Source organism: Lampetra planeri, chromosome 8, assembly GCF_965212315.1.
Source record: "Lampetra planeri chromosome 8, kcLamPlan1.2.h2, whole genome shotgun sequence".
Classification (NCBI taxonomy): Eukaryota; Metazoa; Chordata; class Hyperoartia; order Petromyzontiformes; family Petromyzontidae; genus Lampetra; species Lampetra planeri.
Window position 1 is genome coordinate 14148136 of NC_136114.1, and position 16878 is coordinate 14165013.

The window sequence follows — 16878 nt, forward strand, 5'->3', positions numbered from 1 at the left end:
GATAGATGACTGACTGGCTAGATGATTGGCTGGCTAGATTATTGGCTGGCTAGATGACTGGCTGGATAGATGACTGACTGGATAGATGACTGACTGGATAGATGACTGACTGGATAGATGACTGGCTGGATAGATGACTGACTGGATAGATGACTGACTGGATTGATGACTGACTGGATAGATGACTAACTGGATAGATGACTGACTGGATCGATGACTGGCTGGATAGATGACTGACTGGATAGATTACTGACTGGATAGATGACTGACTGGATAGATGACTGGCTGGATAGATGACTGACTGGATCGATGACTGGCTGGATAGATGACTGACTGGATCGATGACTGGCTGAATAGATGACTGACTGGATAGATTACTGACTGGATAGATGACTGACTGGATCGATGACTGGCTGGATAGATGACTGACTGGATAGATGACTGACTGGATAGATGACTGACTGGATAGATGACTGACTGGATCGATGACTGACTGGATAGATTACTGACTGGATAGATGACTGACTGGATAGATGACTGGCTGGATAGATGACTGACTGGATCGATGACTGGCTGGATAGATGACTGACTGGATCGATGACTGGCTGGATAGATGACTGACTGGATAGATTACTGACTGGATAGATGACTGACTGGATAGATGACTGGCTGGATAGATGACTGACTGGATCGATGACTGGCTGGATAGATGACTGACTGGATCGATGACTGGCTGAATAGATGACTGACTGGATAGATTACTGACTGGATAGATGACTGGCTGTCCTTTCTTCTTGCACAACCAACGGCTCCGATGCGGGGACGGGGTTGCGCAGTTGTCATGGCAACAGAGGTCAACACGGCGGGATATCGCTGTCATTATGATGGTCTGATAAGATCCTTTATGCTAAAAACTTGATTCATCTGCCTTTGCGAAGCAAACATTTACACAGTAGCTTCACAGAATGCTCTTTGTTGTTTTGTTATCATCCTTTCAAAAGTTTGCCCTAATTAGTCTGCAGTTCGTGCAGATTAAGTGCTCATTATTAGTAGGCCCAGTAGACGCTTTGCCTCGCCTCTCTTTTCCTAGATTCCCTGCCGGACTGAGTCGGGCCGCCCAGGCGTGATGAGGGGTGGTGGGGGGGGGGGTGCTCTGACCTCGCAGTCCTGAAGGTCATTCATCATCAGCCAATATCACTCCACTGCTGCATTAGGGTAGCGTTACCACCTGCCTGGCCGAGATCTGGTGCTGATATTGTGTTGCAACTTCATGATAAGATATCGTTTTCGTTGTCATTTTATGAACAGGTCCCTGCGGGGTGGGCTGGTAGGAACGAATAACCAAAGAATATAAACATCATGTATTATTACACTTGTTTAGCCAGGAAAGCCTCACTGAGTCTAAAGGTTTTTGTAGGGTCCTGCCAAGTGTTTGCAGTAGGGGGCGATGCTGCTACACCTAATCGGACGATACGAAGGGAGAGTTTGAGGCCTAGTTCTAGGCTTTAGGCCTAGCTGTAGGCTTTAGGCCGCTGTGAGTTAATTTTTAATTTAAATGTTTTAATTATTAATGTAAAAGCTTTAAATGTAAATGTTTCTATTTAAAAACATCAGGGAATGTAACATTGTTAAACATTAACTCCCTTTCACACACACGGGGGTACGATACGAAGGGAGAGTTTGAGGCCTAGTTCTAGGCTTTAGGCCTAGCTGTAGGCTTTAGGCCGCTGTGAGTAAATTTTTAATTTGAATGTTTTAATTAAAAGCTATCTCAGGGAATTATAAGGGAATGTTACACTTGTTTAGCCAGGAAAGCGTCACTGAGTCTAAAGGTTTTTGTAGGGTCCTGCCAAGTGTTTGCAGTAGGGGGCGATGTTGCTACACGGACGGACGGACGGACGATATAATCTATTGTAGGCTGGTTCACTTCGTTCCTACCAGTACAAGATATACACTTCGCGGTTGTGATTGGCCTGGGGAGACTGCGAAATAACTCCGGATTTAACTAACTATACTTTCACTATTTTGTTATTTTAACAGGTAAAGCCCACTGAGCTAAATAGTTATTTTTCAGAAGCGACCTGGTCACAAATGATAGCTCAACGAAGTGGCTGATCATGTGGGAATTTATAGGAGCCACATACTCTCAACGCATGTTGATTCTAAATGTGGAGGGAAAAACCGGAGGACCCGCAGAAAAATCCACGCGACCACGGGGATAACAAGCAAACTCCAAATATACAGCAGGCATCAGGGTCGGGGTCCTGCATACCAGGTGAGGGGGTTAACATCTCTCCACCGTGAGTTTGGCCGTGGCAAGCTGGGATTAAGACCTTCCCAAGTCGCGTCGGTCACAGCGATTGTCGTTGAAGGAGGGTAAGCCTAGGACCCGTTCACATATCTCTCGCCGCTGACGTTAGCCGTGGCCGGGAATCGAACTAGGGACCCACCGGCAGAGTTGTGGCACCAGTGCGCCCACCACTGCCCCACCGCTCCACGCCTCGACGAAGCAAATATTGAAGAAGACAATTACTGCCACGGCTTTTAGAGCCACCGCTTTGTGTTTACAGCGCGCAGCTGATATAGTCTGTGGCTGTCGAGAGATAAATCATTGGAGGCCACTGTCATTTGCTTTACACGCCCTGCCACTGCAACTTTGCAAATACTTTTGGGTCAATATTTAATCACGATCTGCCTCTGCGAAAACTCTAGGGCAGTGGTTACCAAACCCCGGTAAGCGTACCATGGCTTGGCAACTGGCGGCAACGTGAGATTTGCAATTAGTTATCCCCATTTGGGCTAACAATGACTCAACGTTGAGATGTATAGTTGCATGTGCGTTTGTAGATGTGCATGCAATCATAAATTGAGGCAGTCGCCCTCCAACAGCAACGGAGCGACGCTCACAACAACGAGCAGAGTGCAGGGCAGCTAAAATGTAGCAAGTGGGCAAAGTAGGGGGTACAGCTGAGGCATCTGCCAGTCATCTCAGTCAGTCAACACATGGGCACATGGGTCTGTGACCTGCTAGCGAGCCTTCAACACCTCACGTGGCCTCAAAGTGCACCTGGCCTGGCACGGGCACCGTGGTGACGCCATCGTCACTTAGTGGCGAATGGACGGAATTGTATTGTTGTATTGTATTGTTGCATTGTATTATTGTATTGTTATTGTATTGTTATTGTATTGTTATTGTATTGTTGTATTGCATTGTTGTATTGCATTGTTGTATGGCATTGTTGTATTGCATTGTTGTATTGTATTGTTGTATTGTATTGTTGTATTGTACTGTTGTATTGTATTGTTGTATTGTATTGAAATCATAAGTTAATAATTTTGATGTAGTGCAGTGGTTGTTAACCTGGGGTGCACGCACCCCCTGGGGGTGTGAGACATGGGCAGATTTTTTTAGAAGATAAATCATCGAAAGACAAATTTAGCACAGACACGTAGGTACAACTAGTTTGTTTCACCAAACCTACGTATTTCTGAACATATAGTTTTTTTTTTACAATTGAGAACCAAAGGGGTGCAAGGCTTCAGTAAAGGTTAAGAACCACTGACGTAGTATATATTGTAACTGATATGGACCAGATCGGCCGGAATATGCACGATCCCAACAGATCTTGGAAGGCTCTCATCCAGTACTGGATTGAAGTGGGGCTTTACACGAGCGGGCAGAGTTTGGGAGCCACTGGTGGTGAGAATTCTCTCCACCGTGATTTCCAAAACCCCGCTCCTCACTTTGGCACAGAGTATGTCCTTCCATTCGCAGCATGCACGTGTAATTATTCATTTGTTAATTCACATTCGGGTGTAGAATGTTTGGAGAATGTGAAGAGACGAACCTAGGAAGATAATAACATTTGTTATTTCAGGAAAGCGTTCATACAGTAGTGGATAGATTATGGCTGATGAGATGATGCCAATGATTTTGTTTTCAGGAGGATCTTGCGTTTGGGATGGCAGCCAATTGCATGCCCTGATAATCGCGAACTCGGCAACATTTTCAGCATAGATGTTGATGCAACACAACATTGATAATCTGACTTCTCTTTTCACACATCACGTCACGGATTCTACAAAGCACGAGTTCAGCTGAGGCTGAAATAACGTCACTTCATGGGTGGAGCTCTTAGTTCCTACATGACTCAGCACGATGTGGTTCAACATAAATCACTTTGGTTGATTGATGATTCTGCAATCGCTGATTTTGTCCAGTCACTGGCCCTTGACCAGCCACTTCCGTGTCACCCTTCTACCGCTACTATCACAGTCATTGTTCCCATGAACTTTCACACCTTGACACCTTCGCCAATATTGAGGATTCATTCAACCAATTTGCCCGTTATCATCTGTACTTTGTTCAACCTGTTCAATGACCGTGCTGTGTACACATGTTGCCAGTGCAACATATCAGCCCTATTGCTTCCTTACACGGATCGACTTTAGAATAAGCCCCCCCCCCCCCCCCCCCATTGTCTTACCGTGAATTCTGATGGACTAGCAGCACCCTCAACAAAGGGTTGTAGACACCCAACCCAATGCCACGATTGCGCCATCGTAAGCGGGACACTAAAAACGACGAGAAGCTTGCCGACTTGCCGGCTAATTCTGCCGGACACATCTCCTGGCAAAGCATTCGAAGCGAGAGCGTCTCACGCGCGTGTATGCACACCTACGCTATGGCCAAACGTAACTGATGGAATTCAAGAGGACCTTCAGAATCTCCGTAAGTCTGTACAGCTTCGCAACCCGTCCCTGTGATCAAGCACAAGCCCTCAAAGCGCCCTCATTCAATCCCGAAACTTGGTGGAGATCAACCTGAGACATTACCAATGTCCCGAACGAGCAATGAAATTGCCGACCCCACAGGAGAACCTGCTTTCAGTTTCCCCCATAATTAATGGATCCTAGATTATTAACGGAATACTGTATAGGAAACGTGAGTTGGGTTTCAAACAGTACGGTAAAACTTCAGAGACATAATAATGCAACTGCCTGCTTCAATCATTCGCCAGTCGCGTTTCAGATATTCACTTCGAGGCTATTCCCGAAGTTCGTCCACTGGCTCACTTACTAACCTCGACATGAACACATACACATTACCAGCCAACTCGTTGCCATACGAAAGAAAGCAATCGTGAGTACGGTCATATTTCTGTCTGTGGAACTCGCTCCCCTACATCTTTTCCCAAGTTCCAATAACCTTACCAATGTCTATAAAAGTTTAGTTTGTTTATGTGCCTGACCATATCAGTGGTCTTCATTGCTGGTCACCATGCACTACAGACTCGGGTCTCGAGTCATAATCTGAGACAAAACACGGAGCAGGCCTCATGCCAGACAAAGTCAATCCCATCGTTACGGCTGTATGAACGCACGCGTGGGTGAATTAACGAACGAGTAAAACATATTTGATATCTTTTAAAAGAAAAGTAAAAGTGATTTCCTGTTCAAACGGGCACTGAGGCAGTGCTCATCTGTTCACAGCACTGAGCTAGGAGTGGAAATTCCACTTTCCCGTGACAAGGGCGAGTCTATCCATAGGACAACCCCATAAAGCGGTGCTCACTTTATTGACCCTGGAAGAATGGTGGGACTCGAGTCAAACAAGTTCATGAAGCAGGATACTTTTTCTTTGTCAGTACAGAACATCTCTCTTTTTTAAACAAATTTATTTTAAAATGTGGGTACATTCAATGCGCTCAATTACAAACGTGGCCTTAAATAAAAAAAATACTCGCGTATAAAACCAGTCCTCCATTCCATTTTCACAGCCTTACATAATGACTTATATATTTTATCATCGAAGTAGAAAGGATAGTCTTCATATCATTTTAATAATTTACAGGCCATGTGAATACGCTGCTAAATGAGGGCCTCCTCATACTTTGCTGGTTACGCGGGGGGGGGGGGGGGGGTATTGTTTGACCATACTTCACCATACTCGTCAGTGCGTGTCGGTGTAAAGTTGGAGCGCCCAGGCCTAGTTGAGTTCTCGCTAGCCGTTGATTTTTTGTTATTTTAACCTTTGGCCTTGAATCGAACTCAGGGTGGCTGGATTTAGAGCGCGTCTCGTTCACCGCCACTATTTGATGCAAGAAAAAAAGAGTTTTATTTGTTACAAAACATATTCCCTTAATGCCTTACAATAATGCATGAAAGTGCAACGTCAACAATTCTTGTAAACATCTCTCCCAAACACAGACCAAGCCGTACAATTTAGCTGTAAAATCAGTCGCAATATAAAACCTTACTATCCATTGCAGCCTTCGCCAGTTCTCGTTAACCCACGTGGGTGCCAAACCCTGGCTTGCGTCCCTTGTAAGCCAATGCTTACACCTCACAATAACAACACAAAACATTAAGTAAAATAAAACACTGATATGATAAAAAGAACGAGCAGTGAGATCCGTCTTCAGTTCGTTTCTCTGTATTATTATTTTATTATTGGTCAGTCTTTCTTTTAATGAGAATATGTCTTTTATAAAAAATATATGTGGACCATAAACAATAGATAATAATGGGATCTTGCTAAACTGTTACGAGCTCTCGTAAGATCGTGCAAAAGTCTGGGCTGCACCGAGCCCTCTCTTGTGCCGCTAAATGGCAGCGTTCCTTACTTTTTGTGAGCTTTGTTTAGTTTTGTTCAGTTCACTTTAAACAGAAATGTCTTATTTTACAGACACTGGCTTTTTTCACGATTCCACGCAATCCAGGCAGCATTTATTTGTTTAAAAGACAGAGCTCGTGTCCACTTCCCCCCCCCCTCATGTCCACATTCACGGCCACTCCCAGTGCCACTCCGCCAGTCGCGTTATAAAAATTGGTAAAAAAAAAATGCAACGCTTGAAAAAGTCACGTGATCGCCGGTGTGGAAGGCCGGGGTGAGAACGCAGGTCCAAGCCGTGTGGTCTCCACTCATTCTTCCGATTCTGGTGCTGCCAATGATGATGAAGATACTGCATAGACTGTCATCTCTGGATTCTGGATAGGCTTTCAATCATCGATAGATTATCAGCCCTGGATCCCGCATCGATCCTCAACTGCAGATCCTGGATAGACCCTCAGTTTTGAATCTGGGATAAGTCTTAATCTCTAAGTCCTGGCCTCCTTAATAAAAAAAAACCTGATCCCTCTCCTGCCACAACCCATGTCCACCAATTGTCCCTTAAGCAGCAGGGCTAAGAAGACTCTCCATCATCACGACAACTGTTCCCCCGCACACCATTCCGTCATGTCTGACGCGGTAGCAGCGGTCGCGATGGAGTGCAGAATCATCATGGTCAGAGATCGAGTCAAAGGTCGAGCGTTGGAAGTGTGAAATCAGAGCCAGAAGTAGGAGAAAGGAGGTTCTCCCTCCCCAGCGGTCATGGCCGGCACACGTAGAGGCGCTTGGAGACCTCTGTCAGGAACTGCTGGAACCTCTGGAAGAGGGCGAACATCACGATGCGGCTGTCAGAGGATCCGTGCAACGAGGTCGCGTGTTTCACGTGCGACGGCAAACAAGGCCAACGTGATTGCGACCTCTCGTCCGCCTCCTCCTTTTCCACCTCCTCCTTCCGATGCTTCTCCACCTCCGAGTGTTTATCATCCGCTTGCGGCCGCCGCCGCTGCTGCTGCTGATGCTGCTGCTGCTGATGCTGCTGCTGCTGATGCTGCTGCTGCTGCTGATGATGATTTGTTCGCCGCCACTGCTCCTCCTCGGAAGTCGCAGTGACGTTCCTCACGTCCGCGATCCCGGCCTCAGTATATTGTTCCCCTCTTAAATGATTCAGCGTGGGCGCCGTCGATGCCGCGCTGGTGCCGGCCACCCACGCTGCCGCCGTCTCCGTACGATTCCCGACTCCCGGAGCCTCCGTCGCGACCACCACGGAGTCATTTGCGCTCCCGCCACCGCTCTGTGCCTTCACCGTCTTTTTTTCCGTCTGATGCTGCTGCTGCTGCTGCTCACCCTCCTTCCTTCCCACCGCCGTCGTCACCTCCGCCGCCGCCGCCGCCGCCGCCGCCTCCACATCGCCCTGCTCCTCCCCGCTGCGGGGGGGCAGGAACGGCGTGTCCTCCAGCAGCGCCACGACGGCGCGGCAGATGACGCGCACCTTGGAGCCGTCGGGCAGGTGCGCCCGCTCGCACAGCGTGGCGATGAGCGCGCCGTACAGCGCGAAGGCGCCGCTCAGGTGGGACGGCGAGGGCACCGCCTCCGCCCGCCGCACACAGGGCTCCGCCGCGGAGAGGATGGCCACGTGCTCCGAGATCTCGACGTCGGCCATCCCTTTCTGCGTGTGACGGCGGCGGTGGCGGCGGTGGCGGCAAACAAACAGAACATAAATAATGAGCGGGGAATTTGTTATTTTTTACAACATACAAAGGCGACGTGTCTGGTAGTGGTGGTGGTGGTGTCCTGCGGCTGGGCACGTAGCCAAACGAGTGCGCTGCCTGCATCCTCTATCTCTTTATCGTCTCCGTTTGCAGCTGCTCGCCGCCGCTGAGACACGCCGTTTTTTGTGCCGCTGCTGGATCCGCATTTTTTTCTTTCCCCCCCCCCCGCCTGTGCTCTTTCAGTGCGGTCAGCTAATTTGCGAATGGCCCGTGGACTGAAACAGTCATTTTCATAGGAAAGGATTAGCAAAAGCCCGAGCTAAGAAAATCCATATTACCGCACTTTTATTTTCAAACGTTTTGCAAATGGCTTTTAAGAGTTGGACTTCCTTTAGACCATGGTAGACTTGGGAAAAAACTGGTTGCTGCTGCTGCTCCTAGTGACAGCTTCCAATGAGATGACATAAGGAGGTCACATGATTACCTGAGGTTGCGTGCTCTGTTGACCAATCAAACTCACTATTAGACCTCCTTTACCAGTGGCAAAATATAGTAGTAGGTTTTTACCCTTTAAACTGGTACAAAACTGACACCTTTATACAAGGCATCATGTTTGCAATAACCACAACACAAGTAGTTGTACGCCTTTTGGTGTCATCTGGTCCAACACCAATGGAGACTAGGCTCTAAGGAAAGCTGTCTCGGGTGTGGACCAATCAACTTCAAGGACAGTGCATATTATTATCATTATCAGAGTTGTTTCTTTTTGTTTGCATTTTGACTACTTGTGTTATGGTTATTGCAAACATGATGCCTTGTATAAAGGTGTCAGTTTTGTACCAGTTTAAAGGGTAAAAATCTACTACTACAATTAAACTTAGTTTGATTGTTCTGCACGGGCTCGGACCAATGTACCTTGCGGGCCCGACTGATTTGCCATACGACTGGGGTTCATACGCCACGCTCTTCAGAGCAGGACCTACGACCACTCTCCCAGCCTCGGCTCTTGTGCTCGACGCTGGGGTTCGGGCCTTCTCAAGTGATCCAGCATGCTACGAGACTCAGTGTTTTTCGGAGGGAGTGCAAGACTCACTATTTTCTCACGGCTATTACTAAAGCTTAATTTTGTCTTTGCATTTTATTTTAGTCCACAATGTTTCGATACTCCCTTGAGTGGAGGTGATATTACATTTAAAATAAATACGGTTACGGTTTACGGCAGCAAACTTTGTTTTCATAGGCTCGGCAAACTTAACGTCACTCTATGCCACCACCGTACCAAGTTGCCATGGTTTCTTGGAGTGATCACGTTGCTGGTGATGTCTGCTGGCAATGACTGCCCTAAAATGTCCCTTGTGCATCATAACCTTGAGCAAGGCTGCATCACTGTAGAATGCGATTCCCCTTGGAAAGTTTAACATGTAGGCTTTCGCGAGCAATATTGTCCATTATAAAAAAACAAATATGTGTTAGATCGCGTGAATTTAAACGTGTCGTCAAACCCGCCACCACCTGACACAGCCAATTGGTAAGGTTTGTCACGTAAACAATTAGTTACTACTTCAGCACACCGGTGCGCTGCAGAGTAAACACACAACATTTGCCATTCGAGTACAGCGCTTCACCAGTGATTACAACCAGCTTCATCAGGCGATAGCCAGATTCGTACAAAAGTCCTCCCATTTCGGTGATGTCATCACTGTGGGCCTATCAGGTGCGAAGTGATGTCATCACTTCGCACATTCACTGGGGATGGTGGCGTTGCATTTGCAGTCATGTCTGACTGCCATGGAAATTGTCCATCCGTCTCTCTCCATGTCTGCCCCGTTTGCTTCTTTCCACGTCAGTATTCAAGTTTTATTCTCTCCCACAGTCTTATTTGCCTGATTGGCAGACGAATGCCCTGGATAGCTCTTGCAAGCGAGACTCATCCTGGTCCCTTTGAGTTCTCACCTCGACAAACAACATCAACTAAGCTGAACTCTGCATGTACGACCCTGCATCTAAGCCTCTGTCTGTCTCTCTAAACTTTTAAATTTCCGCCCGATTTGAAGCCAGAACTGATTTCGCGCGGCGTCTCAGATATAAAGTCGAGGCGGGTGAGTTACTGTCTGAAATTAGGGCCAAACCCGTTCGATGATATCAGCAGTTTTTGTTGTTGAAATTTCATCACGAGTTTCAACGTCCCGTTTCACGTTTCCCCTTTCAGACGCGTCCGCCGGGGTTTCGCGACCGTCGAGACCGGCAGCATGACTCGGCGTCGAGTCCGGCGATGAGTACGAGGAGTCATGCCGAAGGCGTGACGGTTCACAAATTGGCAGCCCAGCAGCACAACATTGACCTCGTGCCAAGGCCCCACCCCGACATTTAAATAAATAATCATCGGTTTAGAACATAACATAAATTAACAACCATTGGCTGTGGTCTGACCCGAATAGTGTTGGTTTGACCAAAATGAGTTCCTAAATGGTTTATCTGCCCACAATTAATAGCTGGAAACATCTGCCACAACCGCACATAGTTTCACCGGGACCACAAATATCCTCCCCGCAAATCCTACTGCCACTGATCTCACAAAAGAAGTCTGTCCCACCAATAGTCCAAACCTACAAAAAGTGATAAAACCAGTTTTTTTATTTTACCAGGTAAGGCCCACTGGGCCACGTAGTTCTTTTTCAGAAGCGACCTGGCTGTCACAAAGTATAGCCCAACGAAGTGGCCTAGCCCCGTGTGGACATGTATAGCAGCAGCAGCAGGAGCAAAATACGTTAAAAGCACGTTTCTAAACATTACGCCTGATCAAAAAATCCTCTCGTTGCCCACCCCTTCCGTCCCAACTCTGCCGACCAACGGCATCGGCTCCGAGTCTCCGGAGGTAGTCAGCGACTGGCAAGCTGGGGTCGTGGTGGAGGGTGAAGATTTTAACGGAGATATCGTGAAAGTTTATGGCAATTTATAGTGGTGTCGGAGATCAGGTTGGCTCAGCGGTAGAGCGAGCGGCTCACAATTGGAAAGTTACAAGTTCAAATCCTGGTCAAGTGGGCGGGGGAGGGGGGTTAACTCAGCCCATCATCCCTGCCGCTGTGGTCGCTAAAATAACTACAAATTTGTGAGGTTGAGCCAAAGGGTGGTTGTTCTGTGGAATCTGGAATTTCCACCACTGGCTCAGGGCTGCTGCAAGCAGGCGATTGAGCAGGAAATCACTCTTGAGTGGTCACAGTACCGGCTCACACGCAAAGAGAAATATCCCCAATATAGCCTTGACAGACTGAGACAAGTGCTGTTAGCGAGCACCTATCACACACGCGCACACACAGAGTCACGTACACACACACACTGCACTACTCACGAATGCCCGCAGAACCCGGTCCGCGTTAAACTGCAGCAGCCCCATGTTGCCGTGGATGACCTTGTGCAGATCGGCCGATATGCACGGCTCCGACGAGGTGGATGAAGAGGACGAGGGAGAAGATGACGATGGCACGGAGGAGGCGACGGGCAGAGGGGCAGCGCGCGCTGCGAGGAGCGACAGGAGAAGCGCGGCGGCAACACCGAGCTGAGCGACGCGGGCTGTGCCCATGCTTCTTCTACCACCGGGGAGGGGGGGGGGGTCACGGGGGTCAGGTGGAGAGAGACACGAGGCGCAATGTCAGCGAGGCACACACATCCCGTCATCGGTGGCGGGCGCGCACCAGGGGTCGCCATGTGTTGTACGTTGGAACTTCTTTCGCACCGTACGTAGCCAACCGCGCTAATCGGAGGTATTGTGGGCACGGGGCTGCAAGGCGAGGCCAGTAGATAGCTGCGACTGAATGTCCCCCCCCCTCACCACACCTCCGGTACGCGTGGTGGGTTTTCTCCGGTTTCAACATTCCTCGTGGTTCCAAATTCAAACGTCTTGGAGTGTGGCTAGGTCGTGCGCTCAGGCTCGACTGTGCTAATTGTCATCTTTCTAGCCACGACAGAGATCGTTGCCGATCACTTTGCGTCATTTGTAGGTGGCCGGGTGACTGGATTCAGGCAGCAGCGAGTGGTCTGTGCTCACACCAGCTCCACGGTGCAGTTCGTTCAGGATCCCAGACACCGATGACTGCACACGGACGTGTTTAGATAAAACGTGGGTCTGCACTTCAGTTGGCTGAATTCCAGCTCCGAGAATTAAATACTGCTTTTACTCCCATGCGACAGTGCTCCCCTCTCCTACTTGCGTGGACCAGACGTCGCTTGCAGGGATCTGGGAGGTAGCCCTGCGATATCCGCTTCTGCGGGTCATTTTTCTAAAGCATGGGTTGCACTGTTCTGTGAGAGACGTCGATAGCACAATCAGGACAAAATTGTGGAAACAATGAGAGTCGTTTTAAACAAAGATTCCCCCCCCACCCCACACACGCATACAAATTCGTATCAGTCACCGACTCACGGTCGTTGCGTACATCAGTATCGAATTGCATCGCAACACAGACTTTCAAGCACGTGTGCGCGCGCGCACACTGCCACACCGGATGATGACGATGATGATGGCGGCGTGACAAGTTTGTCAAACAACGTTCCGAAGATAAACTGTCGAACGCGCACTATCTCTGACCGCGCAGTCTCCCCTCGTGTCTACGTGAGCCTCATTCAGTTGCTAAGCGAACATTTCAAGGCACAAAATAAATAAACGAACATCACGCCTCCTTCCTCCATGCGTCTCTCCGCATTTTTGTTGTTGTTGACAACCCTTCACGAGCCACTCACTGCCTTCGTCTTCGGGTACACCTTAGCAGCGTGAAACACAAGCAAAACTTTAGGCCGGTGTCAACTTCATCCGCGTCTCACCAAAGTAGCGCGGGACTTGCGTATGGCGTCGCAGACTTGCAAGCGCGTGCGTGCGCACGCAACCACTCCGGACGGCGGCGGTGTGACTCGTCAATCTATGGGTGTGCGCGGGTAACCCACCAACGCACACGCGGACCCTTGCACACAATCACGCCGTCTCCTGCCGTGTCGGCACGAGCCCCTGTTTTTCAGCCGGCATCGGCATCCCCGACGAACACCGTTGGGGCACGAGTTAAGAAGGAAACCTGGGCGGGTTGATTGCAACGTTACAGAGCGCGAACGTGGCCTGGCGTTTGCGTTCAGCGCTGAGGATTGTACGATTGTTTTTGGACGAGGTGGTGGGGATGTTGTTGGGGGAGGGGGGTTTGGGAATGATTATGAATGGTTTTTTTTTTGGGGGGGGGGGAGTAGATCTGGGGCCTCGTGTTGAGTAGCCGAGGGGGTAATGACCGTTATTAATTAAAGAGGGGGGGGGGGCAGTGAAGGTTCAGCGCCAACCTCCCCTCTCCTCCACCCTGCCAACGTCCACGAGTACCCGATGTTCCAATGCCCCTTTGGGACGCAAAGGCAAAGACAAAGGTCCCCCATACAGGCACAGCACGCTGGGGGCAAGTGCCGTTATCGGGTGCCTACTAAGGCCATCACGGCGCACGAGAGAAAGTGTGGTCCAACATCACGCTCGGCCGCATTTGTCTCTCTACACACCGCACCTGGTGCTCATTTTAAGGCTGAGTCGACCGAGGGAAGGCCCAGGATCGGTTCAGATATTAGCCGCTGTTGTTATTGCTCGTGAGTGGGGGTCGAACTTGGGTCGTCGGGGTTATAGTGCAGTGCGCTAACCATTGTACAGATGCAAGATTCTCTTCATAGCCTTTAAAAGGCTGTCGGGGCAAGTGCTGTGAGCGAGTAGCCTCTAAAGGCCGCCACGGCGCAGGAGGAGGTGGGTGGCCAACACCACGCCCGGCCACCTTTGTCTCCCCAGTGCTGATGATTTTAGCACCACACCAGCGACTCACATCTAAGGCCGGGTCGCGACCTAGATCTACATTGCACATAAACACGTGCAGCCATAAATACACACGTTCACGCGGCCATACAGATCGAGGGAATCTCACAGAGCGCATACACTTGCACAACGCATACAAATACATACACAGGGATCGATACGTGCACATGCAAACAAAGATGCCCCTGTAGCCTTCCACAGACTGTTGGGGCAAGTGCTGTTCGCACTTGCCCTGTTGGGGCAGGACACGAGCCCGCACGTGTCCTGCCCAACATCCACGGAGGGCTGGGGTCAGCACGCGCGCGGCTTCCCCCCCCTCCCCCAGCTCCCCCCCCCCCCCTCCTTCCCCACCAAACCAATCGAAGCACCGTCCAAAAAACAGCTTTGACGAAAGTCCCAAACCAACCCTCCTCCCCCCTTTGGGAGCTCTCCAACTGTTCCCAGTCCACAAGACCCTGAAACCCAGTCATGACACGTGATTTGTCTATAAATGATTGATCCCATGTGGTCATTCTCAATTTGTACTTCCACGTTTGATTTAAATGCATGTCTTGGCGACTCGCTTGACTCTTCGCCGTCTTATTTTGGTAGCCTCTATTGCACTTTTGCTGGTGATGTAATTTGCTCACCCACAACCCCGACTGGACATCTGTGAAAAAAGAGCTTCATCAGATTCCTCCTCCAGGATCAATAAAGATTCCGATTCGATGGCCGTGCACGTGTCTGTGTGTGTACGCGCAATATAACCATAACCTTAATAGGTGCTCGCTAACAACCCCCAACAGCCCATGTCAGGGCCACCCAGAGGTGATGGTCGTGGGGGTTGTGCAGGGAAAGGGTCAAAGAGGAAATGTTCTCCAGGCCTAGCACAAGAGAGGGACCCACAATGGTACGGCGCATGGTGGAATAAGGGAGGGGGGGGCACGTGGCATTCTGACCTCTTGACCTCGAAACGGCTGTGGTCTGTGAAAGCTGCATGGGGGATCTCCGTCTACGAAATATGTTTGTGGGGTACGTAGTTGTACGTGTGCGTGTATGTGTTATGGGGGTTTCATGGGGAACAGTAGTGTAGCAGTTAGCGCTACCAACCCGGTGAACCGAGTTCGATTCCCGCTCACGGCCAACACCAATTGACGATTATCTGAACTGGTCCTGGGCCTCCTGCCCTAGATCGATTCGGCCTCAAAATTAGTACGTAGCGCGATCTGTAAACATTGCCACAAGGGAGACAAAGGCAGCTGGGCGGAGTGCCTTCATAGGTGTTCGCTAAAAGCACTTGCCCCAAAAGTCTGTAACGGCAACACGGGTGATCATTGTCTTATGGTAGTTTTAAAGTCACGTGGCTGGCGTATGTATCAGGTACTCACCGCTCGACCTAGCGAAGGCCCAGAAAAGGTTTAAGGAGAGGCGCGACTCGCCACTACGATGTCAGAGCCGTGGCCCAGGAATCGAACTCCCTCCCGGTGGCCAGCCTGGTGAGCTTGGCATGCTGCAACATCTGCGACATGCGGGCCCGCCGCCGTGTGCGAGAATGCGCGTGCGTGTGACAACATCAAGGTTGAAAAGTAGGTTAAACTCCCCACCCCCGGTTGAGGGCAAAGACCCTAAACCGCAATAGCCCGAATAGTGCAATATTGAGTAAGACCAACTCCAGGGGTATATCTTTGTGAGGAGGAGGGGTGGGGGGGAGGGAGAGAGAGAGACAGGGGGGGGGTGGGTGGCGCGTCCCCGTCACGTCTCCCACGTCCAGTAACGGAAATGTCACGTTTCCTCTCCACATCCACTGCTAGATGAAGACCTCCGCGGAATATCGCGGAAACGGGCAGGGGGGGGTACTGGTTTAATTATACTTGGCCACGCTGATCTGTGTCGGTTTGGTGGCCCTAGGAAAAATCTCCTCCTAGGACCGGTTCCGGCTGCCACTGCCAACTGATGGTGGCCGGGAATCAAACCCAGGTGGTCCCGTCGACAGCACAGTGAGCTGGGCACTTTGCGTTTGAATCGTGAAACTGAACCGTGCAAACACGTGGACTCACAGAGTCGCGTGCGTCGTCGCGCGCTCATCATCGATCCTAGGTCGATAAAATCGGGGCGATTGCCTTGCCCCTGGGGTATCCTCTGGGGAGCGACTTCTCCGATTTCCTCTCGCAGGAAGCCAAAACACGCGTTCAAGGATTTGGCCAAACACTCGCGGTGTAGCAGCACCCTCGTGGCAAGCGAGTCTCGAGACTCGGCGAGGCGGTTACGAGCGAAAATTAACAACGCCCGCATGAGACAAAAATTACAAAAAGTGTGAACCTTGCGTTGGCGGTGATGCGCTAATGTAAAAGAAAAATCACGGCACATTGGTCGATAGCACCGCCCTGAACGTGAACACAAACGCCGTTATTGAGGGAACGTGTCCACATCTCGATTCCCGTACAAGCGTCTCAATCAACGCTTTCGTAACCCGCGCCGGGGAGTCGATCTGCCACGACTCCCATCCCTCCATGTCACGCGGCACCTTCAGAAGAGTGAGGCGATGTCAGGGGAGGGTTGGCGGCAGGGGGGGGGAGGGGGTTGAAGGGACACCGTGGGAACGGCGAGCGATGTGGTGAAACCCCGCGACTCTCATCATTCTCATCTTCTCTACCCACACCTCTTCCTCCTGCTGCCGTCCACCCAAGACGACTCTGCCGCTGCGTGCAACCTCCCTCTTCCACGAACCTTCCCCCGTCCGACCTACCCCCCCC

The 16878-nt window shown here is 50.1% G+C and overlaps 1 protein-coding gene across 1 annotated transcript; it reads right to left on the reverse strand.

The window, feature by feature from the left end:
• Positions 1-6492: 6492 nt before the first annotated feature.
• Positions 6493-11905, reverse strand: LOC144720386 (uncharacterized). Its single transcript, XM_078597129.1, has 2 exons — positions 11672-11905; positions 6493-8279 (listed from the first exon to the last, which is right to left on the reverse strand). Exons 1-2 carry the CDS (start codon positions 11900-11902, stop codon positions 7374-7376), a joined length of 1137 nt encoding a protein of 378 aa, XP_078453255.1. The 5' UTR covers positions 11903-11905; the 3' UTR covers positions 6493-7373.
• Between the last annotated feature and the right edge of the window lie 4973 nt (positions 11906-16878).

Excerpts from the sequence above, each read along its gene's own strand:
- LOC144720386 (XM_078597129.1), bottom strand. The coding sequence starts at position 11,902 with ATGGGCACAGCCCGCGTCGCTCAGCTCGGTGTTGCCGCCGCGCTTCTC. Across the intron at positions 8,280-11,671 it reads ACCGGGTTCTGCGGGCATTC|AAAGGGATGGCCGACGTCGA; the intron begins GTGAGTAGTGCA and ends CGTCACACGCAG.